Raw genomic sequence first — 24783 nt, 5'->3', positions numbered from 1 at the left:
TTATTCGCACATGCACCGGATGGCCTTTGTCACTGACCCCCCCTTCAATCCACCGATTGCTTTTTCCAACCGAGGTACGGAAAGAGACAGCGTAGAGGGCCTTGGGAGTAACTAAATCAACTTCAACCTTGTTACAGTGGGCAGTGGGGTATCGGCACTTGAAGTAAGCTGACAGGCCCGATCTTGGCAGTGGTCCGTTTTGGGACACGCGTTGAATCGCGAAGTCCAGATGTCCCTCGGATCCAGTGCGCCACACGGGATCTTTCAGCTGAAACTGTGAGTTTGATTGGGAATCAATTGTATCTGGGATATTAACCCAATGCCCATGTAGCGCGGGCGAATCTAGGAGACGTAGGACTTCACCAGTCCTGTTGAGGATTTGCACGTGGACAGAATAATCGAACATCTATAAAGCAAGTGAGCTCTTCATGACTGTCGGATAATATGATAAGAACCGACATTATAGTTGGTATCGGGATTAGACAAATTTCAGATCACGAAGTTCGAGTAATCAGCTTGAATACTGTCACAGCAGTGGCTATGAATGAAGAGTCGGTATGCTTTAAAACAGCATACCTTCTGGTTTCTAGGATTGTCGGGGGCTCCCACAACAGTAATAACGGCAACTAATGACAACTCAGCAAGTTTGGCCAGCATTGGAGCTAGATTGGACGTACTGTTCTCAGACACAGGGATCCTCTTGGATACAGGAACGATTACGGGATGGACAGTGTTTGAGGAGTTGACAACAAACACACGCAGATCACTACAGAAAATGGTGAGTACATATATCCAAGGACGAAAGGCGATAGAAAGCCTAAAAACACGATGAAAGAGAACAACGGTTTGAATTTGGCTTTGGCGGCAAAGATGCATTGACTAAAGTCTCCATAGCAGCTGATACCAAGGGAAGGCTGGGATAAGGATGGTCGGCTTACCAGGGATGGACGTAGTAAAGGAGCAAGCGTGGAGGACTCAGGGCCAGAAAGATGAAGGAGTGAGTGACTGTGGTTAAGCAAAGAGCGAAGTGGTTGTACCTTTTACGGTGCTTCGCAAAGCTGTCAGTACGCTCTGTGCTTCTATTTTGGGGTTGAAGCTCTCCCTTTTGATTGAAATCCTATAATGAAATAGGAAGTGCTTTTCACCATCACAAAAACTGCTGGCGTCTACGAGGGCGACTGTCTAATAACAGACTGGCCCAATGTTACATCTGCCATTGAGAGGTGGGAATTGCGCAGATCATTCTGCGGATTAGAACAAGAAGGCGCTTTAGGCAGGAATGAAATTGATGACGAAGATTACATGTATTCAACCCGCAATCGGTCCAGGAAGCATTGGTGTAGGACACTTGTAAAAATCTTCTGTAAAGCTTCAGTCTCCAAATTTTATCAATACTCGCAACATATGATGTATTGAACTACACACAGAGCTCTAAGAACAGGCTATACATAGACTGTCGTTGGCGCGTCCATTTGTTATGTATAATCCTCGTGTCCAATCTAGAGTAGAGGCCATCCCCTAAATCTTGAAGACGAGAGCTGGGAGAAGTACTGCTGGCCTTCGTTTTTGTAAGGACAGGGCGATGTTTGTTCCTGAGATGAAGATGTCGGCATGTTCCTATTACGGTTGCAAGGAAACACTTCCGAATGGCCTTAGTGTGGACGCAATTGAGGAATACAAGAAAAGCTACTCCGAGGATATCGAATACGAGTTGACAGGGCATATTGGTGGGTTGTATATCTCCAGTGTCACCATGTTCACAGTCATTCCAGCTAAATTCTACCGCGAAGACCTGATAAACTGAACGTCCTCCCAAAAACTTGAAGGTAATTGGTTACGTCAACAACGAAAAGCGACACGAGCAGAAATATGACATACCGAAGTTTGGAACGCCTCTAGGAATCGTTTTGCATGTGATACATGCAAAAGCGGTGAATCTTTGGAGTCTGCAATGTGGGTCAGCAGCCCTACCATGCTCCTCACAGCTCAAATGAGCTTGAATGCGTCGGTGTTCAGAGCGTCTGCCTAAGAGACAGCTCTGCACGCATAAGAATTCGCGCTGCTTCTAGGAGATGAGTTACGATCATTTGCATTAGCAAAAGACTTACTCCTTATCGCCAGTATAGAACCAAATGACAGAAATAGAAACAAAAGGCAAACAAACAGAGAATCGTGATCTATATCAAGGAACCTCGAAGCAAACGCCAAAAGCGCGCACAGAAGAGCTATTGTCAATGCACACAGGTAGAGGTAATTGAGGAATCTAACGTGATTCTTAAGGTTGAAATCCTGGTGATGGATTGGTGAGTAAAGGTGTATCGCATGATTGCATGAAGAAGAGTTGACTGACTTTATGCTGTTTAATGACCACTTTTTGCAATGCCCACATCTTGTTCTCCAACATTGGCGCAGCTATCTTGTATCGACGACGAAGATCAGCACTGAAAGCTACACTGTCCGAGCCGCAGGCCATGATTTCCTGGAGAATATCGTCGATGAGCCCAGGGCAGGTGCTCTCGAGGTAACCTTGACATTCGAGAATGTCGTAGATAGTGTGGAGTGCTTTGGTTCGAACATGCGACCTAATGATACTGCAGGTGATTCGCGTTAGTCTGGCAAGGGAAGGCGGTTTGGATTTCAGGCTCACAGCTTGAAGGTGGTACACCTATCCCAGGAACGGAATTGTGTGAGAAGAGTGTGTAGCTCTCTAGCTGTTGAATCGAGCTCTTTGAAGGCACGATACGAAGGAGGAGCTGTGCGATGTAAAAGTGTCCATAGGCAATAGATCCACTCCACGCCGGCTATGATATCGTTCTCGACAGGTACTTGATAAAAGTCGACCAAGTGAGGAGGTATATCGGCAGATAAGATATGGGTAGGGTTAGTGGGAGCGTTCTGGAAATTTTTGCAAAGAGCAGAGCTGCTTGACTGGCTGTTTTTGGGAGGCATGGTGACCCTAGAAAAGTCGGGAATGGAGGTGAAGAGGTTGAAGAAGGCGTCCGTATATATTAAGCTATCTCGGGTATTGAACCTGACATATACAAGTTAGATTTGTCACGAACACTATGCAGCTTCACGTACCAAATATCACTTTTCCGACTCCCAGAAGGCACCAGAACGAGCCTACAAGCAAAGGCGTCGATGTCGACAATGAATTTATCTATGTGATATGCAGCTGCATTGTATCGTCGATAGTCAATGCGCCTCAAATTGAAGGGAATCTTGAGATGCTGGTCCGAGTCGATGCAGGTCGATAGCCTGGCAAGCTGGCTTTATAGATACTCGCGGTACTCGTAACTGTGGATAAAGCCTGGTACCCGGGGCGGGGGTAACCTCCGTGGGCGACAAAACTGTCCAAATTTGATACTCCGATGCATGCCGCAAGAGCGGCATGTTGTCAATACTGATGACACATGCTATATCTTAATGAAATTTTGTGAGATATTCCTTCAACGCACCTCAATTGCCCATGGAGGGGGAATATGAGCCTCCGAATACCCCAACAGATGTATCAAGCTCTGATGATGATGCCACTGCATCCTGTATCCCATTTACGCCCTCTCAGTACGCTAATATCCCAGCAACCCCTCTTCATCATGGCCCATTTCTTCTACCCACTTCTACCCCTTGTGGCGTTGACAGGCCTTCCGTTAGCGCATTGGCACTCTCACACATGAAGTGGAGGTGAAGACGGAAGCAAAAATCAACGACGCGAACGCGGTACACGGTTGCACGTGGATGGCTGCGAATCGGCAAGTGCTCGGAGTTTGAAACTTGGGCAGTTTTGTCGACTACGGGGGTTACCCCCGCCCCGGGTTCCAGGCTAGCAGGTCGATGCTAAGAGCCTGAGAATCACGTGCCAGTAGACGCGATCGACAAACTCAGCTTCAACACCAACATCCACAAAGGCTAGCGTCAATTCGTAACTCAAGGTCCTTTCTTCGATGTCCAAGACATCTAGTATGGTCCAGCATGGCTGCAAGTGGCCTTTTGCATAGCTTTCAAGGTGCTCGACCTCGACCTCGAACCCAGCAAACATGGACGACCCCCTTTGCTGCATCGCGTTACCTCGAGACCTGAAGGTGATTCACTATCCGTTACCTTGGAACATTGTTAACCATTATATAGGCAACCCGGGGCCAAGAGGAATTGCTCGTCACTATAGAGGGTTCAGGGTTCAACGACACGCGCTACTCGTTCTGATTGGCAGTAGCCGTTGATGCTTGCAGCAACGTGCAAAAGACCGATCTCGTGAACAGGATTCACCAAGGAAAATACAGGGTTATTCTCGAACCTCTTCAGGGTACGTAGCAGTCCATTATCGCGTGCATACATCCAGCTCACGGCACTAGCCATGTCTTTCTTCGATTACTTCTCCCATCCGCCGCCCTCGTTATCGCTGTTGACAATATGGCCAGAAGAACTAGCAATCCCAAGTACGGTTCGCCTACGGTTAGGTTATCTCCCAGCGGCGCGCGCGATTATTGGAAGTCCTGGGAGGACGCGAAGAGGTATAGCACTACGCTTATCCCATATGTGTTCTTGATATCTCCATCGTGAGTTTATTTTGCTTGCCCTGTGACTTGTTAATGGATGGTGATAGGATTTGTGATCCGATCGGTTGAACTGGGAATGTCCTTCAAGACATGAAGCGTAACCTTTCCACGAGGAATTTTTTTCCCGTTACGGAGTGGGAGAGGGTGGAAGGAAAGTTGTCTGTGCGTCTCGTGTATGGAGAGCAGGGGAAGATGATGTACGTTAGGAATGTTTTCCACGTGGAATCTACAGTTAAAGCTCTAGACACGATTGCATCGGTGACGCAGATAACTGATGCTGGGGATTTAGTGAGTCCTCTGGCAGAGGAAACGTGTATCGTCAGTTCATGCTTGTGGTTGTAGGCCTAATAACCTAGTACTAGGAACAAAATTAGTGGCATACTCGTGTTGACTCATGAATTTGGATATTCGCTTTGACCCCGACCCCGTACTCCCCACCGTTAGCTCACTAGAAAGATAACATGAAATCTGAAAGAAGCCAATTTCCTAGGTAATTCTTGAATCCATCGACCATTATACGCGACATAACTCTTCCTCGCACAAGTTTTCAGGCACTATGGACTGAGTGTTGAATGTCAAGTCCTTGTCACAATTCGCAGGTTACAGCGGTATCCTCTGAATTCACCAGAGATATGTGTAAGCAAATCGCTCTCGGTTTCAGATCTGTGTACTGATTTGGAACCATCGTGATAGTACAGACATCTAGTACCCCCCTCATTCAACAATCTCAACCTCAATCTCAAACTTTTGCGATCGCGATATCATCGTCTCCGAATCTGCGAAGTGCACTGTCACCACATGACTCCCAGCGTATCGTGCCACCATTATGAGCTTGACAGTGACTAAATCTTCTGTAACCTCCTGAACATACCTCTCAAACATATAACCGTATCCTTCGGTAGTAGCATTGGCAGCAGCGATGGGCTTATCTAGCTCAAAGTCGAGCGAAAATCGGCCATCGTTTTGGACCACGATTTTGCTCGGATGCTCGTCATGACTTCCGGTAGCGAGTGGACCACGTTTGATGATAGGGGCAGTAAGGGGTAGACCATCCGATTCCCTGCGAATGGTATGTTCCAGGAGTTTGCGAGCGCAATCCTCGAAACTCTCCACCGCCATCGAGTTATCCCTGTTCCATATCTCGACAACGGTTTGACCTGCAGCAACAACGATACATCTGCCACCACGTGTATACCGCACGGAATACTCGCCGAACTCGTCAAGCTCTGCGCATGTCCATACGAACTGGAGAGGGGCGTCGGTGCTTTGGATAATACTTGCAAGACACCGACGTGTTGCTTGTCTGGCAGCAGCCATGTCCAAGACCCCGTTGGCATCCATCGGTGACTGGACGTAGACCGTGATCCTCAGTCTCGGCGAGGAACAGCCTTGACGGTTGAGATACCAAAGCGTGTGCGCATTCGCCTCCCCCACACCGACGCGCCCATCCGTCACGCACCAACTATCATCCAGTACTTCCTTGATCCACTCCGGAACGTGGGCCCAGTTGACGTATGTTATCGAACTGGTCGCTTCAGTTGGCAGCCCAAAGACGCTCAAGGTTTCGTCGGTATCAAAAGAGTACATAGCCATTGGAGTCATCTGGTTGTTCAAGCACACATATATATTATAGGCGGTCGGCGATCGCCCAAATGCGAAACACGCTTCGTAATAGGCGGCTGGAGCTGCGGGCACAGTTTAGCTGAATCAGAAATAGGTCGGAGTCCCAGCATCCGGCAGCCCTACGAGACCGCGCTGGTGCTAGCTTCGTCGCCACTGAGAGATTCCGCTGTTTTTCGAGCGCTCTGCGATAGTGAAAACCAGATGGAGGTAGTAAAACGCTGCCAAATGCAGACTACAGCACGCGTCATAGATTCAGTCATTACGGTAAGTGCTATGGTCGGACATCGGGCCGTTATCCGATTACAGGGAGTACTCTCGGTGCCGTTCCCTTTCATCTAACGCGTTTACTCAACCCGACCAGGAAATCTAACGCAAGATGAACTCGGAATCAGATCCCGCTCCCACTTCCTCTGGAAGACTGTCACTGACACGGTCTACGACCAGAATCCAGTTGGGCATGAGCATGGCAGCCTTATCCTGTCCAGGTCGCCCGACACTGAAGGATGCAGCGAATCCGGACTCACAGGCCCTTTCTGGTGCTCTGATACGATGGAATGAGGGTATTAGCGACAATGTTTCTTTGACGGAATACTATGATCCTTGCGTGTTATCCCTCAATATACCAGTAAGAGCATTTCTTAATTCCATTCAGCATCATCTCTCATTTACATGTGTATAGGATAAATTTCAAGGTGTGGGACTCACTATAAGATTGTACCAACACCTCAGGATGGTAAGTTTCTTTCATTAATTCTCCCTGCGCGTGTTCTAATGTACCGATGTCCATTTTGCAGTTCCGAGTCGGTGTGATAACAGGGTGAGCTCGAGGAAGGCTGTTGACACATGCTTGTGTGTTTATCAGTTACTCTTACAGACTGAACGTTTCCTCAACGACAACAATAAGATTCGCAACTGCAGGCGAAGGTAATTTCTTTCTGCTACAATTCTATATATTGTGTTAATTCTTCCGAAGCCGCTACGGCTCTACGAGTAATATGTAATCCTACATTTTATTCCATAGTCGGCGCCGCAATTACTGTAGGATACATGCCGAAGAAAACCGATGAGCAGGCAAGTCCTCGTTTCAACGATTCTTTACAAACACTGATGAAATGGCGTGTCTGTCAGCTGAAAGCTCAAATCCAGGATTTGCAGTGTCTCCTTGAAGAAAGGGTTCTACAGCAGGAAGCGATGACAAGGGAATCCGAAAAGAAGATCAATGCTCTTCGTGAGGAACTCTCTGTTGCTCATGCCCGTCATCTCGAACAATCGGAGTTGTACAAACTCCAACTGGAAGACGCGTCCAAAGCATCCGCAAGTTTATGCCAGAAACTTGAAGAATCCCTGGCTGCCCAAGAAGAACAATACGCTCAGAAGTCCAGTACGCTTCAATGCATTATTGATGACATGAAGGAAGAACTGCATGATATGGATCTCAACCTCGAGATGAGAAACAAGCTGGTTGAGGAGAAGGACCGCCAGCTGATGATGACAAAGGAAACATATCAGCAGGAGTGTGGCGAATTGACGAGTGAGGTCAAGCGGCTAGAAGAAGCGCTTCGAGAGAAAGGTCTGCAGTTGGAAATATTGGAGTCGGTGCGAGATTCAGAGGAGCAGAAGAAGAGGGAGGTGTTGGAGCGCAGCGAGTCGGAGAAAGCTACCAAGGACAGCTTGGTCAAGGTTCTTCATGCTAGGATCGACGAGCTCAAGGAGCGAAACAAGGTTCTAAGAGGAACAGTCATGGATTCAGACACACGTCAGCTGGATTTGGAGGTCAAGCTTTCTGCAAGTATGGCAGACAAAGCATTGGTGGAGAAGCGGATAAAAGGCTCGGATTCCAAAGTTGCTGCGCTGGAAGAGAAGCTTGCTGTGGGTATCAATGAGAAGAAGCTGTCCGCAGAGGTAGCAGCGCTGAAGTCTGATCTCGCGCAGATGAGAACCAAGTCGGAGGGGAGGGACGAAGAGTTTCGACGGCTTCGCACAACATTAGACACGCTACTCCAGGGTATGTCGACGGCAGATCGACACCGTCTACTTGGGAGGGAGAGCAAGGATAGTCATGAGGATGGTTGGCCGAACAAGAAGGCCATACAAAGAGCTCGAAACTGCATGGACGAGTTTGAGGAAGCGCAATTTTCTCGGAAGGGAAAGGCCCTGACGTTCAAGGATATTCCTTGGCCAGTGCTGAACGACCTATCGACTTTCGGGCCGAGAGATATTACGAAGAAGCGGGTTGACAAGTTTTTCGCGGCTGTAGAAACAGAACTGGGAAGTAACGGGTACTGGGAGTTGTTAGAGAGGATGTATAAGGCCTTCAGGGAACAGAGGTGGGAGAAAAGAGGTCTGTTGGAAAGTGTTAGCGATCAGAAATTAAGCGATGAACTGGAGAGCGCCAGAGAGATCGTTTTGAAAGTGGTCAGGCCTTTATGGAGAGGCTGATATATCACTTAAAGAATTTGTACGACTGTAGTACCATTGTACACATTAAATCCCTGCTGATAATGTCATTAGGGCGGAGTTCACATGAAGAGGTTAGAGAACAAGACAATGACTTACTTTTCTGGTTGTTCAGGTGAACGAAGTGTTCCAAGGGCGTCCCGGCCTCGATGTAATTATCATCGGCAACAGCTGCAAGGAAAGAGACGTATTGTTCACCGGTCTACGATATGTCCACCCTTTTCGATATCAGACGATTCCCGTCTCCGTCGTTGCCTGCCTTTTGTAAGATGATTCCCGGCGACCGCACGATGTCTGAAGAATGAGGCCTTGAAGCTTGGGCTTGAATCTTGAAGATGGGTGAAAGTAATTCCTTTTCCAAATCCGTCGTTGAAGAGGCTGTCAGCGCTCTCGAAACCGAACGCCTCTCCTTCAAGGTGCCGTTGGGATACCTTGTTGTCGGCCGGCCTTCTGGAACAGTCAAGTAAATATTTTACTCTTGAACGTGGTACATCGTTGTTTCATAGCCTGTCAGCAGTCAATTAATCATTGGTCACTGAACTGAGTATAATCCTTTAGATTTTCACAATCAGATGGCTGCAACTTCAGGGTTACACAAACACGTTGCACGTTCACCTTCCGCCTCTATTTACGCTTTGGATTTCAATCCACTGCGCGTACCAGTTGTGCTGAAAGTGGCTGCTCGAAAAGGGTGTCTTCTCAATTGTCATTTGCTTTTTGACTTGTAGGTCGGTGAGGAAAATACGGCATAGCATTGAATAGATACTACAGCCTAGCGTCGGAACCTACAGATATGTGGTAACAAACAGATAGAAGTTGCAATAGTTGTGGCGATAAAGTAACTACTAACCAACCGACGTTCCCGTCGTCAATACACTGAAACTGGAAAGCAGACATACCGTGATAGCTACGCCAGCTAATAAACGCACTCCACCTTGGCGGATTCATAGTGTTGATTCTCTCGTGCAACTTGATGAGGCCTGGGTAGTCATTCGGGGGCAAAGGGAAAGAGTCCTTAGGATCCGTAGATGCGACAGTGATGCACAGGTTGATGTTGGCGTGAGGCTGGACAGGTTCTTTGGCACTACAAATTTTCGTACGGAGCTGCAAATCCTTCTGGAACCGAAAACAGGGTCGTCATCATCGTCCTGACGCACTGTTCACCATCGTCATCGGTCCCCCAGCCATTGCTGACACCATAGCGCAGGATGGCGGCACCATCTAGAGAACATCCACAAACGCGATTCGCCATTGCCGCTGGTATGTTGTACTGAAAATGTTGCGAAAGAGTATAGGTGATGGTAGAAGCCAAGACTGGGCAACTCCTTAGTCTCCTATTCAAATTTGAAATCGTATTTCACGTGCCATCTGCTCTCATTATTATTTTCCAGTATTTTCCACAGCTGCAAGGCTCAAGCCAACCAAATCGCCTAATATCCTCAGCAACTCTTGAAGCCGTATGACGTGTCGACGTGTCATGGAAGTTCAAAGAAGTTATTTTTTTCGAAACCGAGACTCCGAGAGAGTCAGTCGAGATAGTAATCGTGCAACCGCTCGAAGCGTCTCTCACGTCAATCTGGAGTGGCAATCGTGCTCTCCGATACAGGAACAATGCATCGATTCTCCTCTGTCCTGTTCTGCAAGGGTGTGTTGCTATTTATCTGTACTTGATAATTCTTTGAATCGTGCAAATGTAGCTGGCGGCAACGTTCGACATCCTCCCGTAGCACCATTGACCATGACAGTCTGTAAGTAGTCATGACGTGGCTTCGACGGTCTCGGTGCGTATGTTGCTGCGAGATCATTGTTATCAAGAGGTGGCGGGACAGTTGACGTCGCATTGTGCATTGTGTATTGCGCATTGTCTGTTCAATTTGTTCACATCAGCCACCACAGTTTTCCTATTCGTGTTTCCCTCCCAAGATGCCATGAACAGTGTATACCCTTTGAACCGACAGTCTCGGCGTGGGAGGACCAGATTGAGCCCGCCTTGTTGCACGAACACCCAGAAAAAGGATACGAACCGACGGCGTTTCCTGTCCGGGACAATGGAGCGGGGACCCACACGCGCCATACGACAGGATCAGCCACAGAGCGTCGTTAGGGTGTCGCTTAAGTATGAGGGCTTAGAAAATGGAGAACAAACCCTATCTTCAACGACCTCTCATCATGACCAAAAAACGAGGTCGGTGCCTTCTTGTCCTGCAACGCATCTTCTGTTAATAATATTTCCAGGGGCCAAGCGTAAATATTTGGCTGCAGACAGGGATTCTGGTCCTACCACGTTCGATGCTTTCACTGATGTCAGAAGACCTAAAAAACGTCGGAAGTTGCTTTGTGTCCTGGTTCCGTCGCTGCCAGGTATACTCTTTAGTTTAATTTCTACTCCTAATCTTCTGACGATGTGTATTAGACGATTGGCGTCTGCCTTATTCGAGCCCTTCAGATACAGCCATACCAAGGCTCGATCCGGATCCAAATGCTGTATTAGTATGCAAATCACACGAGGTGTATGCGGTCGGTGAATACCGATGTGGACATGTAGTGCATCCTCTACCCAGCGTCCACCCTCACCATCCACTGCATTGGCTCATTATCTATTCATGTGCTTTGCTACCATGGTTCGGCATCGCCTTCCATCGCGGGCTAAAAGCATTTATTTGCCCCACACACGAGCTGCTCGTGCCCCTCGGCGAGCTTACCACTCACATCCTCCGAAACCACCATAATCTTCTTCAGCGGACTATTCTAATCTCAGAAGACCAAAAATCCACAGTCGCACTTCCAGACGTGCGTCATACAAAAAAGCTCATGGACCATTTCGTTCAGCATATCGCTGAGGCTTTCAACGTCCCCGTCACTAAATCCTGGAACGAAGATTTCCGGGCCACAGCCCCGATACCATATCTCTCCCCACCTCGTCGTGCTCTGCGCTGTCCTGACTGTAGCCATATCATCACTTCGTCATTGTCTCCCAAAGGAGTGGAAAAGGTTATAGCACCGCGCTCCGACCATATCAAGCAGAGGCACGGTCGTCGAACGACCTCGTCTGATCGGCATCCAGACCCCAATGAATACTTTTATGCCCAGGTATCAGGCCCATCATGCGGAGGAAAACGTTTGCATTCCAAAATTGTTCTTCACGGTTATACTCCTCCTCCTCAGTCTGGTCCTGCATACCAATGTGTTCAGGTCCTGCCGTCGCTTAAACCTTCGACGGTTGGCGTCTCCACCCCTACTCCGGTCTATGCGGAATGGTTAGAGCAGTTAGGGTATCCGTCGATGTTACAGCATGCCCTCAAGGGTTTATCGCAAAACGAACTCTTCTCGCTAGTGATACTCCCTAGTCTGTATGAGACAAGATCTCCTCCACTTCCGAATGAAGTCCTAGTTGAAAATGCCCTACGGCACATATATCTATTTCTCACGACCTTCATCAAGGACGCGAACCGCTACCTTGATTCTGCACACCCCCAGCTACGGGATGAGATCGGCACCCCGTACGTCTCGTCCAAAATTCACGCTGCTGATTCTCATTCTTTTCTCTTTAGGTCTTCTCAATTTCGGAATCTAAAGTATCCCTCAGCGTATGCAGGTATTGTTATGGGCCTTTTCATTCTCCTCCTTCGTGCGACTGTTCTCAAGAAGGCTGGTATGCCTCTTCCCTTCAAGCTCAAACTCGATCCCCAGGAGCGTAAGGCAACGAAGCGGCTGTACCGCTATATAACTGAGTCTGGCAACGACCTCGACCTTGGTACTCTTCACCAAAAGACTTACAACCTTCTCAAGGCGGTCCTCATGGCCCAGCCGTCGATAGAGAAACGGTGGTCGACCGCTATCGACTACGTCTTGTTTTTTGGTGCTTTTCGTCGACGGAGGACGGGGATGCTGGAAGGAGATTCTCCATTCGCGAGTCCTGGTCAGTTCACTGGTGTGTGTGCGTCATGGCAATACGTGCTTCGGTGCATAGCGGTTCATATCGTTCGGCTGGGAGACAGTAAGGCTGTCTATGTGCCTTTTGAGGATAATAATTCAGTCTCGGTAAGTTGGTGTTTATTACAGTTTGACGTAGTGACTAACTGGATAACCATCTTAGCTAGATTCTGTGATTGTCGAGGAGGAAGACGAAGGTAATTTTGAAGACGATGATGATGATAAAGATATTGGTAAACTTCGGGCTGACCCCGTTCCTTCGTACGTCTATGTTGTTCTTGGCCTATTTTATCCTGTTCTTACATCCCCCCATAGGATGCTCCAGTCACTGAAAGTCTTCATTGCACACAATCGCTCGGATGACACTGTAGAACAATCCACTTCCTTCTCTCGTGTGCGGGTGGCCTGGCATGCTGCTCATGTCGGGAAGCTGCAATGTCCGCCCCCTACGCAGTCAGTTTGGGAACCCAATGGTCATTCCTTCACACTGCATCGCAAGGCACGCACCATCGAAGTCGACGTAAACCGCTTCAAGGATGGAACATGGAGCTTGGTCAAGTCAGTACATCGAGTACTCGAGAAGCTCATGCTTGATGATCCAGAAAGTATTGACCTGGTTATGACATTCGACGTTCTTGGCCTCGAGGACAATCCTTGCGTGCCGGTATCTTTCATCGCATCAATTACCAGTCGTAGTGCTACAGCATCCATTGTTGAGGTGATCTGGGAAAAGCTTCAAGCATACGTTTTCCATGATGGACCGAAGAGGATCGATGGAAGTCGTGTTCGCGATTGGCTCCGATTGGAGGAGGAACTCGTCGGCGTGCTTGTTACTCTTCATGCTATAACGGGTGGCATCAACCCGCGAAGCCAGCAAATTGCGCAGCTTGAGTTTAATAGCTCAATCGCCGACCATGATCGACACCTTTTCCTCCTGAACCGAGACCTGGTGGTCGCCTTTTCGCCAAGCAAGAACCCACGGAAACAAGGGGAAAAGTCTGGCAGTGTACATTTTCTTCCCTCAGTCGTGGCCCAGCTTCTCATCGTTTTTTTGATATTCGTTCGGCCTTTGAAGACGCGATTACTGATGGCTCGTGGTTCGGTAAAGCTACCGGGTTTTCTCCAGACTCGTATTTACCTCGACACTCACGGATACCCATACTCGGGCGCTCAGCTCGACAATATCATTAGAGATCATCTCGGAAAACACTTTGGCATGTACGCCAACACACTTGACCTCCGGCAAATCTTCTCGTCCATCAAGAATAAATATTTCGGTGGTCTTTTCCTTGTCCCGGAGCAGAGTGCTGTCCATGCGCAAGCTGATCATTCTGGTTACGTTGATCGTTCGCATTACGGCAGGAATTTTACTCGAAGCAAGTTTAGTCTGTCTACGGAGGACATTGAGCATTTTTATCGGCTGAGCCGGCTCTTCCATGGTGTGATGGGGCTCATACCGTTAGAGCCTGAGATGTCTGCGCTTCGGTCTCCTGTCCCGGTGCTCATTCGGCGGGAGAGAGAGCAGCTTGCTGCGGAGCGTTGCCATCGCTTGGTGTTATATCATTATCGTCTTGCGGTTGGAGAGAATTCTGATGTTATGCTTTCTCGAATAATGGAACTGATTGAGCAAAAGCCGTACTTGGGTAACTATCATGACAAGGTATGTTGTCTTTTTTTGTTGCGTCTGCTATGACTTACTTGTATCGTCTAGCACTGGAGTAGACTTGGAGATCCTGTTCTGCATGGTGTAACCTCAGCTGTATGCCGTGGTGCCTCGAAGGCTAGGTCTGGGGATGTTGATCCTTTTCACGCAGCTTCGACTCAAGACATAGCATGTGCCATTGCTATTGTGAGTCTTTGGATCTCTGCGAGTCTACTCTTTCATTCATATTAAATATTTGCAGATTGAACTTACACTTTTGGAATTTAAGGCAATGGCTGAGACGGGATCCGATAGTTTTAATAGCATTGACTTGGATAGCCTGACTTATCATACGGCCGTAAAGGGAGCTGAGGAGGAGATTTCGAGATTTCAGGAATGGAATCTAGAGACTGTACGTAGTCCATCATTTTGATAACTGTAGGTAATCCGTTAGAACGGAGAAACGACGAATACAAAGTATGTCCCGATGCGAAACAAGACAATAAGATGGCAGAGGTAATTTGAAATAATTGGTCGCCACGCCACCCGCGCAATCCTTCCCGGCCATTGTCCTCCTTTTGTTCTCTACACAATGGGGCAATATATAAAGCTGGGCTTCGCGTCGATGCCGCTACCACCCTTCGCCGATTCTCTCGTCCGTTTTTACGCTCATTTCACGTCTGGTGCACCGGTGCACCTTTCACGTTCCCAAAGCCTGGTTGCTTCATTATATATTGTCTAGTACATCATGTTGCCTCCTCGTGCATGTATGTGCTTTTTTTTTTTTAGTTCGTGGCGCCACTTTTCTGATTTTTTTTTTGCTGCAGATATTTTCATTGGCCTCAACATCATCCGTACTTTGAGCATTATCGGCCTTCTTCTCGTGTTTGCGAGCAATATCGAGACGCTGGTCAGCGACGTCAAAGCTGTGAACCGGTTCCAGAGCACGTCAGGCAACAGTACGACCTCTTCTTCCAATTCGACTGTGGTGGATACGGACTATATCGAGTGCGTTGGCTTTTCTATTCGTTTCGTTCTGGTTGCTGATGGATTCTGCAGTGGAAGCACCGTGCCAAACCAAGCTGCTGGAATTTTTTGGGCAGTATTGAACAGGCTCCTCATCATCGGGCAAACTGTCGTCCTGCTCCTCTCTGAATTTGGCTGGCCTTCCGTGTTCTTCAATCGGTTCTTCCCTGTTCTCGGCGACGATTTTGGTCTGGGTGCTTTAGGGATCATCCAATGCTTGTACGTCCTACCTATTCATTCACTCTTTCGTTTTCGCTCATGACCGATATCAGAATCGGTGCAGCAATTCTCTCCCACCATGTTGACGATTTCACCCTTGTATCCGCATTCTTCCTCTTCTCTGTCGGCTGCCTGAACATGCTCGCTGGCCTCATCTTCCGCCAGTCGGCCAAGACCAAGCGCTCGGTCACGTCGTGGCGCGATCATGCCAAGAGTGCAGCAAAGAGCGCTCTCCCTACCCACGTAGCTGGAATCCCTGTCCCTACCTCAGTACCATCCTTTGTCTCCAATGCCTTCAGTAATGAAGAAAAGGCCCCCGACGCCGGTTCAGGTCCCAAGGCTGGATTCGGCTTTGGTCGCCAAGGCGAAAAGGCTGCGGGCCTGAAAGGCTTCCTCATCTCGAAACCCCTCGAATCACTCCCCCGGTATGCAGCTAAGCCTGCTAGTTCCGGTTGATACGTACCTCATGGACATGATATACTGATTGTAGCAAACATCTCAACGGAACCTTGTAGTGTATCAAATTCGCATATAATTGGACTTTGCATACATTCTCACCGTCGCATATACATACTCTCATCTGTAGTTATTTCCTTAGTGGAACATGTAGCACTCGTGCTCTGAACTTTTGTTTGACGTTTGCCTTTATGATCAACCGTCATCCAGCAATTCTCCAGTTGGCGCATTTTGGGAGGAAGGGTAGTTTCATTAAATCAAGTATGAATTGCAAGAATCCGGGATTTGAAAACGGCTATAAGAAGATTGGACCCACATCAGTCTACATGAGATTGGTAATTTCAATTTCCTTTTCTAACAATCGACCACCCTCGATGTGTGTGCACAACGCACCGGACTTTGGACCGAATTAGTTGCTGCGGCTATCGTGCTGTTACCTATTATAATTACAGGATAATAGACCGATATTGATCTTGTATTCGCTCCACCATTATCTTCAAAATACAAATCATATTCCATGCATATTCCAGGTATATTCTGGCGTGACTCATGCGGACTTGATTCAAGATTTCTTCAACTATAGATGAGTATAAGTACCCCAAGGTCCGCGGTCTGTGCCACGTCATGAAGTCTGACCGCTGACGTCATCCAACTCTAACTCTGACCTCGACCACCATCACAAGACGCGTCGCACTGCTGTCTGACTCGCGCAATGAGACCATGCCATCCGGCGCTTCAACGGCTCTTGCCCGGTGATATCTAGACAGATTTTCGAGGACTGTGACGGTATGCTTGAGACTGAGAAGGGGGAAGTCTTTGGTGTTGTGGGCACTGCAGTCCAACGCAGACATAGTGGGAGAATACCCAACTCGATCGAAGGCGATAGGCATCCTAAGGGTGCAATGGACTACTGAGGTTCTAGACGATGTCGATGAAGCTGGAGGTCTTCTTGGTGTGGTGCCTTGCATGATCTACTTCGGTTTTTCTGACAGTGCTTTTTGAAAGGCGGTTCTTCGGAAGAGGTCTTGTCAAGTTGACTGTGAGCAGTTGAAGATACAAGGTGTGTGGTAATGTCTGTTATGGTCGGCGTTGAATTCATGTTTGGAGCAGGTAAGGTGTCGTCAAAGGCATCAGAGTCTTCGGCAGCAGCAGTTGAGTAAAGAAAAGCAGAGCACATATCGTTTGTGAGCTTCGATTCTGTAGTACGTGGTGTTTGGAAGAGAGCTGGATCAATGCTGGGAGTCGAGGGTACATGTCCGACGATTGGTGGCTGGGCTGAGCGATCTCAAGTGGACGCTTGGAGAGGAGATCCAGAATCCGGTGTGTTTCAAGTGCTCTCCTTTTGTTTCGAGCTGTCTAACCTCAAGTAGTAGTAGTCGCACTGGCAAGTGGTCTCAAGTCTTCATACTAGCCACTCGGTCTCCTGGCAATGTGTCCTTCCCGGTGAGTCAATGCTAGGGTCTGTACAAACATTCAACTCACAGCATGCTCATTTTCGAAGACTGAGTGACGGATTCTGGTACGCTAAACGGAGGGAGCCCTGAAGGGATCATTGTACTGTATGACCGGATCTCCTGAAGTGGGCTGTGTCGAGGTGGCTTGGTATGTCAATCTCCTTCGGCTTCTTGTTTCTTATCGTTTCCTCCAGTACGGGAGGTTGAACGTTGAAGGCTCGGAGGGCAACTTCATATTTGTACTTCCGACATTCTCTGCAGGAGCATCCGGATTGGCGTGCGTGCCGTGTGGGAGCTCGTGTTTTGGTATTTGACTTCCGACTGGATGGACCTACAGCGGGTATATTCATGGGACTTCGAGGTATGTTATTGTGTTGGTCATAGTAGAAGCAGTTGCAGCGCGATCGTGTCTACGTCGATGTACTTTGAATATACATGCTTCAAGTTCCCTGTCACCATGGAACTGGATTGGTCAAGGATTGGTCCGAATATATGCTATCAAATATCCTTCAGGTACAATATTGAATGAAAACACTTCCATTAGGGAGTACAATTGACCGATAGTCACCCGGTGGCTATTCTACCGTTATCTGTTAAATACATTGTAAATACGGGACATATTTGTACGGTAGTGTCCGGCTACTATTTCCCTCAAAGTCCGGTGACGTCTGTAGGCCCAGCATCCTATGGCGTCTGTTATCATGGATCTGGCAGGTGGCATTGTAGATACAGCCTCATGGCTATCCCGACCTTTTTCCCTGGCACCATTCAAGTTCGAACCTCGACAACTATGCCTTCCATCGACACTTCACAAGACGGAGACGACGAAACTCCCCAAATATCGTCCAATGTCACCCAAGGTGACCCAGAAAGATCAGACCATCCCGCCCAGTCTGGGGTTCAGCAGCCGGTGGAGTACTCAACAGCTTATTCCTCGCAGCGACAAGGAAAGTCAACTCGCAATGTCTTTGGCATCCAACAACGTGAATTCCAGGTCGGAGGTATGTTGTTGATTTATCAATGTATTTGCAGCGACGTATCTCACTGAGAGCAAAGGGGATGATCCATTCGACTACGAAAGGAAATTTCCAGAAGATAAACGGTACGAGGAGCTGGGACCGGCTGCCAGAGTATGGAGAACATACCTCGAAGAGTGCGCTACATTTGACGTCCAGATGGTGTCAGAATGGAGGGATGGATTAGATGTTTTGCTGATTTTTGTGAGTGCATATATACAGATAAATCCAACATTCCTTCATTGACGGACGATTAGGCTGGTCTTTTCTCTGCTGTGGTTACTACGTTCGTTGCCCAGACCTCGCAGAGCCTTCAGCTTGACTACGGTCAAGTTACTGCATCACTCTTGTTCGAGTTCATCAATGTCCAGCGCGCGGCGACCAACGGTTCCCTCGTGAACGAGGTTCCTCGCTCTGGCCTTACCCCATTCTCAAACTTTCGGCCCGCGGCATCTGATGCTTGGGTAAATGGCCTGTGGTTCACTAGCCTCTCGTTTAGTCTCGCTACTGCACTCTTCGTTGTCCTTACGAAGCAGTGGATCCACCAATATATGACAGTTCCATCAGGGACACCTCGGGACAGATGTCGGGTGCGGCAATTTCGGTACATGGGACTGCAGAAGTGGGGCGTGCGTTTCATCATTGGATTATTACCCGTACTCTTGAGCGTATCGCTTGGCGTATTTCTCGTAGGTTTGGTTCTCTATCTAGCCCCACGACAAGTGACGATTGCGTCTGCTGTCGGAGTCATCACATTTATATCCTTCACCGCGTACTTTGTCACCAGCTTCCTTCCAATCCGGTACCCTTCATGCCCGTACAAGACGCCGGTCTCCCAGTATATCTTTCCTCTCTATGCCTACATTGCCCATAACGGCTTCTTGTCTTCCATCATATCCCTGATTTCTAGCAAATCATCCTCCTCAGCCCCGACGAAGCCTCCCATTTGTGAACTTGGAGATGCTGAGCGCGCAGTTGTTACCCTCAGTGCGAACAAGATGGATGCGCGCGCCTTAGCCTGGCTCTTCGGCATGTCTTCGAACCCCAGCGTACAGAGCATCGTTGTGCAATCAATCAGTGCTTTACCGCTGAGATCAGTGGAGCCTCTAAAGCAACATGCGAAAGAAATTTCAGAGATGTGTAATGCTCTCGTCTTTCATATGGGGAGTCGCCCTCGAGAAAGCGTGCTTGATCGCCTCGTTCGCGCAAGCCTTCGTCTTGTCATGAACGACGAATTTTGCAGGACAATGTGGGCTTTCGCAGCAGTGCACGAGGAAAGAGAACAATGGTCTCGGGATATCTACGCAGAGTTTTTGGCTGTTCTGCCCCATCCTATTGATCCCTCTGAAATCCGAGATTTGGTGAAAGCTCAGTCAACGAACTCAACAGAGCTTCGTCTGCAGCCCATTGTATGGGGCTATCTTCTCCAGAAGTTGCTGCCCTTCACTCCGGATGATGGTTTAATTCAGCCTTTATTCCATGCAATTCCCTCGTTCTATTGGCGTGCTGACTACAAGCCCCTGCCTCTTTTCTTGGCAAGAAATGGACTGAAGATTTACTCAACTTCCAACAGAGATCACTTTGCAGTACCTCTTGACAGAGCCATTAACGACCATCTGTATCCGTATGTCGCCGATGCCATCTTCCAGAGTTTCAAAGATGTCGAGGACAGCCTTTACCACCATGATCCTGCTGATGAATTTCCCGAACCTCAAGATCCACGGCTACGTTCATTGTTGACGTGGCTGGCTCACCTTCTATCTGAAAGGTGGTCATCTCCGACCCTTCTATTGACAGCTTTTTTGGCATGGTTATGTTTGACATTGCGTGTTACATGGACGACCGTGAGTTTAGTCTGGGTGACGAAGAGGTTCCTTCCTTCAAACTCGACGATAATCGTTACGCGGTGTTGAAGCTCTCGTATACTTTGATTTCATCGGACGAGTTCGCAATTGGTGGCACTTCGATGCGGAGCATAGACCAACGTATCGCGCTGCTAATATTCTTTCGGGTGCTTAATTCGACGTCCCCTCGCCCTCGTTTTCTTCCCGAGGACTGGTGTACACCGGACATGGCTTCCAACTTTGTCCGAATTGCCTTCCAGGATCAGACCTGGATACGCCAGGAAGAAGATCGCCAGTATCATCACGTTTTCTTGGAATCAGACGAGCTCATTCTTTGTTTCTTGCGGTTCACCCCCATCGTGAATCAGACTTTTGCTCATTTTGTCTCCGGGCGTGTTCTTGATCAGATAGCCATGCTCCGCGGTGATGATCTTTCATCTAACGATGCCCTACAGATGATCCCGGCTGCCTTTATCACCCAAATGACACCCGATACATTGGGTCATGAGATCTTTCAACGGTCCATGGCATACATTTTCGAATCCGAGAACCTCTTCACCGTTTGTGCGGTGTATATTTCTGGGAATGACACACATCGCCTTCGTCGTCTTGCCCAGCTTAGTCTACAGCACCCGGCTTGGCATGACTGTTTGCGGAAGCTCGACACCATTCCCGAGCATTTTAAACTATCAGGCAGTAGGGAGCAGACTCTTCGTACCGTTTCAGACTTTAGGGTGTTTGTTGAAGGAGACTTTGGCCTTCCAGATCCTCTGCAACCGCGACGAGTTCCGGATGAAAGTGGACATCCGATGAATTTACGGCTGGCGATGCCAAAGTTTTGGCATCGACTGGTGGCCTTGCAATAGTAGGACGACACCGGAGGAAATGATGATTAGTGGTGATGGTCAAGTGTAACATGTGCATCCGTGTGTGTTACGACGTGTTAGTTCTCGGGCGTGTATATCTATTTCTCTTGAACGAAGAAGTTAACTGAAATCCTTTGCACCGCTGATAGATAATTTACTACATAGTATTAGGTCCGCAACTAGAGTGCGCGGAATTAATCGGGTTTATGTAACGGAAGTAATTTTTCCGTAACACCGATATCGTCTGATTGGTTGACGTACTACGGTAGTTCCTTCTGGGACCTCGTGTCAATACCAATACCACTTAATACCATCTTTCAAATTTTGAATCTGCTACACGTATTGTTCGTTATTCCTTTTCTTCGACTATGGAAGAGTCAACTGCGTTTTCAAAATGCGACTGCAAGTTTCTGTGCTTATTTCACATCCGCGAGAGCCGCAAAGGGAAATTGGGGATGGCTGGTTCTCGTCTTTTCTTGTGGGGCGAGCTTTCGTTATAAATCTCCACGGAGCCGAGGTGAATACTGCTTGGACTGCACGATGATATGGGTACAAGCAGTACTGAAAGCTCTGGAGGTCAGGGCATCAATTTTCCTGAACGGTGCCGAGCTCATCGTATCCATAGGTCTCGCCGGATGCTTCACCCTACAGGAACAACGACATTCTTCCTTTCTCACCTGCTAGAAGGACGTGGACCAAGAGGGATTTTATCTTTTTCTGGCTTTCAAAATGTGGGTGCAGGGCATTCTCGTGAACCCTCGACTCACGGTATCGAAAGCTATCAATATCGCGGAATGGTCAGGGGCGTCTGCAGCGCGTGAGTGTCCGGTCGTGGTTTTTAGCTGGAAGGCGCTAACGGCTCTTTAGTAGCTCTTGGGTTGACTGTTGGTCAAGCTATTGCAGGTGAATTTCTTTCCTGCGCGCGTTTTGCTGTTCTTATGGAAATTAAGTGAATGCCGTTAGTACGGTAATGTCAGCACTTTCAATTCTTCCTCTTGTTTCCTCGTACTCACCTTTTCTGTAGAATATGCCTAGCTCTCGTCATAAGTGGTCATGGAGGAGGAAAATGGCACATTCCATTCGTGCGTCTACCGTCTATTTCCTTAAATCTTCTCCTTCAATCGAGCTTGCTTCTAGGCAGTGATCAATCGTAGTGCCTGGGGAATGTTAGTTTCCTAACATTTCATACGGTCTTTTTTATTCTGAGAATCCCACTAGTCGCGGATCCTGGTTCCCACTACTCAATCGCGTGATTCTCTCGTGTTGTTGGTACGGTGTTCAAGGGTGGTATGGTGGCCAGATGGTCAAAATAATGATTGGTGCAATATGGCGTGAGTTTTGCCTTGGTCGTCCTCGCAGACAACGCTAAGTCTGTTCCTAGCCAGCTTCTACAACATGAGGAATACATTTGGACCTGGAGTCGCTATGAAGACAAATGAATTTAGTTGGTGGATTATCTGATTGCGATCTTCTGCGACTAAACGATGTTGTGTTGTGTCTAGTTTCTTTCATCATCTTCTGGGTCATCTCGTGTCCATTCCTTCTCCTTCGACCAGAACAGTAAGATATTCATAAGATTTCTCTATGCATTAATTATACTTGTTCCTCAGATATCGGCTCTCCTCAATCCTATCTTCAGTCATTGTCATTATTGCTGCATTGGTAATCTTCATATGGGCAGTCATAAAACAGGGCAACGGTGGCCCCCTCATTAGCAACCCCGAAACTGTGTATGGGATTGGGGAGCTGAAGGGGGCGGCGTTAGGTTGGGCCATGACCCGTATGATCACCAGTGGGATCGGCGGTTGGGCTGGAGGGGTCAGTTAATCATCCTATCTCCATTTCTGAGTTTCCGCTGACTATGCTTATCCTAGATTCTTTATCAGAGCGGTAATGATTGCTATGCTATCTGGGTTACCTAAGTCTGACAGTGACATCTAGATTTTTCTCGTTATGCGGCAAAACCTGGTGATCAGCTATATGGGCAAATCTTCATCATTCCTGTGTGTTTGTTGGGAACTAACGTGCTCGGGATCGTGAGTTTTGATAGTTTTACGTTATACTACTTAATGCTCACTGAGTCAAGGTGACCACATCTTGTGCACGAGGATTCTATCCTGACGAACCTCTCCTCTGGTAACCTATGTCGGATCATCATAATTTTCCATCAACTGACTCGAATTGACAAGGAAACTGTATGATCTATTGCAAGCAATTCAGGAACATGGCGGTTCGGGAGCTCGTGCAGCCGTGTTCTTCGCCGCCTTTGCTTTCTTTGTGTCCCAGCTATCTGTCAACGTATGTTTTATTTCTGTTCTTGTAGCAAATTCGTAATGTTACATGTATAGGTCACTGCGTGCGGTATTGTCGGAGGCATAGATCTTGCTGTGCTCCTCCCTCGGTAGAGTTAAGATATTGCCCGGCGGCACCTTACTGACATCCAGACACATAGATACATCGATATTAAACGGGGCGCTTTTATTGTCGCGATTATTGGGATATGCATTAATCCGTGGAAGATTCTCAACGTACGTGTGCGCTCCCTATAGGAACGCATCAGGGAACGTTGACGCCACAGATATAGAGCGCAAACTCGTTCATCTCCGTGATCTCGGGATATGCTGTCTTCCTTGGCCCACTTTCGGGAATAATGATTGTCCGTGCCCTTTTCTCTGGGGTTATGATCTAGTTGATGCTCACGAGCTCTTCCAGGCGGATTACCACCTGCTACGTCAACGGCGGTTAAAGCTGTCTCACCTCTTCATCCCGAACTCATCTAGTGACTACTGGTTTTGGCACGGCCTCAACTGGCGTGCACCGGTGGCGTGGCTGCTTGTACGTGACCGTCAGATCTACTTGAGTGTTTGCGTTAACATCAAAGTCGACAGGGCGTTTGGCCCAGTATGCCCGGGTTCTGCGCGTCTATCAACCCGGACTCGATCCACGTTGGTATCACATGGGTGTACGTTTTCCTTTGTAATGTTATATTATGCGGACGTAACTGATGGTTGCGTTTGAAGACATGTGTACTATATGTCCTGGCCGTTAGGATTTAGCATAAGCGCTGCGACGTGGCTAATTCTGAATAAGCTGTGGCCGCCACCGGGAATTGGCGATGTGGATGAGAAAGATGTATTTGGTACGTTTGGACATGCAGAGCCCTCTGTTTCGAGTTTGGACAAGTACATAGAGAAGGATGGGGTGGAGTGAGAGGGCATGTAACTGATTGATCACATTTGTTAGTTTCTTTTTCGAACTGTGTGCTATGTATGTCGTGCCTCGATGTCGGGCGAGACTTGCCTCCAGATATGGTCCTGCATCCTTGTTCGATCATCAGTTGTGGTGTTATGTGTTCTATCGCACCCTTTGGATATCTCCTGATTCTCGCGATATCAGTCGTTCAGGTATGATGTGAGGGTCTAGGGGATTGACTCTATAGCTAAGTACTTCTGGGAATATCACCAGGGATAAAGACCGGCTTCGTTTCTCTGCGACGATCTGACACCAAAATCAGCAGAGGTCTCACTGGCTGTCACTTAAACCCTGCCACCACCTCTTAGTCTAATTGTCATCTCTATTGGTAGTATTGGTAAGTGCCTGGATAGTTCTAGTATGATATTCAAGTATTGCACTGACTGGTTGGGTTAGGAGCACCTTTGATCTTATCGATTTCATGACTTCCAATAACGAG

At 48.1% G+C, this 24783-nt stretch overlaps 8 protein-coding genes across 8 annotated transcripts; 5 read left to right on the top strand and 3 right to left on the bottom strand.

Annotated features, from left to right (window-relative positions):
* Positions 1-1706: 1706 nt before the first annotated feature.
* EV420DRAFT_1523709 (uncharacterized protein) lies at positions 1707-3270 on the bottom strand. The gene is made up of 6 exons (XM_060472308.1): positions 3082-3270; positions 2648-3031; positions 2351-2591; positions 2109-2289; positions 1879-2062; positions 1707-1819 (listed from the first exon to the last, which is right to left on the bottom strand). Exons 2-5 carry the CDS (start codon positions 2947-2949, stop codon positions 2013-2015), a joined length of 774 nt encoding a protein of 257 aa, XP_060334752.1. The 5' UTR covers positions 2950-3031; positions 3082-3270; the 3' UTR covers positions 1707-1819; positions 1879-2012.
* A 2000-nt stretch (positions 3271-5270) lies between these two features.
* On the bottom strand, positions 5271-6143 carry EV420DRAFT_1476985 (uncharacterized protein; the record flags this gene model as incomplete). The annotated part of the gene is made up of 1 exon (XM_060469376.1): positions 5271-6143. One exon carries the CDS (start codon positions 6141-6143, stop codon positions 5271-5273), a length of 873 nt encoding a protein of 290 aa, XP_060334751.1.
* A 214-nt stretch (positions 6144-6357) lies between these two features.
* Positions 6358-8709, top strand: EV420DRAFT_1165277 (uncharacterized protein). Its single transcript, XM_060466162.1, has 6 exons — positions 6358-6804; positions 6859-6912; positions 6974-6996; positions 7054-7103; positions 7153-7250; positions 7308-8709. Exons 1-6 carry the CDS (start codon positions 6556-6558, stop codon positions 8616-8618), a joined length of 1785 nt encoding a protein of 594 aa, XP_060334750.1. The 5' UTR covers positions 6358-6555; the 3' UTR covers positions 8619-8709.
* A 1872-nt stretch (positions 8710-10581) lies between these two features.
* EV420DRAFT_1165251 (uncharacterized protein) lies at positions 10582-14712 on the top strand. Its single transcript, XM_060466161.1, has 8 exons — positions 10582-10821; positions 10872-10997; positions 11050-12136; positions 12188-12633; positions 12737-12830; positions 12885-14229; positions 14281-14418; positions 14474-14712. Exons 1-8 carry the CDS (start codon positions 10770-10772, stop codon positions 14642-14644), a joined length of 3459 nt encoding a protein of 1152 aa, XP_060334749.1. The 5' UTR covers positions 10582-10769; the 3' UTR covers positions 14645-14712.
* Position 14713: 1 nt separating this feature from the next.
* On the top strand, positions 14714-16008 carry EV420DRAFT_1164520 (uncharacterized protein). Its single transcript, XM_060466160.1, has 4 exons — positions 14714-14978; positions 15039-15219; positions 15271-15456; positions 15510-16008. The coding sequence occupies exons 1-4, from the start codon at positions 14960-14962 to the stop codon at positions 15910-15912; spliced, it is 789 nt and encodes a 262-aa protein (XP_060334748.1). The 5' UTR covers positions 14714-14959; the 3' UTR covers positions 15913-16008.
* Positions 16009-16491: 483 nt separating this feature from the next.
* Positions 16492-17232, bottom strand: EV420DRAFT_1523686 (uncharacterized protein). The gene is made up of 3 exons (XM_060472307.1): positions 17023-17232; positions 16918-16972; positions 16492-16864 (listed from the first exon to the last, which is right to left on the bottom strand). The coding sequence occupies exons 1-3, from the start codon at positions 17164-17166 to the stop codon at positions 16557-16559; spliced, it is 507 nt and encodes a 168-aa protein (XP_060334747.1). The 5' UTR covers positions 17167-17232; the 3' UTR covers positions 16492-16556.
* A 1204-nt stretch (positions 17233-18436) lies between these two features.
* EV420DRAFT_1237260 (uncharacterized protein) lies at positions 18437-19098 on the top strand (the record flags this gene model as incomplete). The annotated part of the gene is made up of 2 exons (XM_060466597.1): positions 18437-18586; positions 18640-19098. Coding segments are annotated over 2 exons (609 nt in total), but the record flags the coding sequence as incomplete, so codon positions are not given.
* Positions 19099-22487: 3389 nt separating this feature from the next.
* On the top strand, positions 22488-24678 carry EV420DRAFT_1733220 (permease for cytosine/purines, uracil, thiamine, allantoin-domain-containing protein; the record flags this gene model as incomplete). Its single annotated transcript, XM_060479947.1, has 12 exons — positions 22488-22536; positions 22595-22652; positions 22703-22914; positions 23034-23128; positions 23179-23228; positions 23282-23390; positions 23441-23493; positions 23545-23620; positions 23677-23748; positions 23805-23927; positions 23981-24054; positions 24113-24678. 12 exons carry the CDS (start codon positions 22488-22490, stop codon positions 24300-24302), a joined length of 1161 nt encoding a protein of 386 aa, XP_060334745.1. The 3' UTR covers positions 24303-24678.
* Positions 24679-24783: the final 105 nt, after the last annotated feature.

The sequence above is a fragment of the Desarmillaria tabescens genome (assembly GCF_030435595.1).
Source record: "Desarmillaria tabescens strain CCBAS 213 chromosome Unknown EV420scaffold_8, whole genome shotgun sequence".
Taxonomy (NCBI): Eukaryota; Fungi; Basidiomycota; class Agaricomycetes; order Agaricales; family Physalacriaceae; genus Desarmillaria; species Desarmillaria tabescens.
This window is presented reverse-complemented; position numbering and strand designations above follow the sequence as displayed.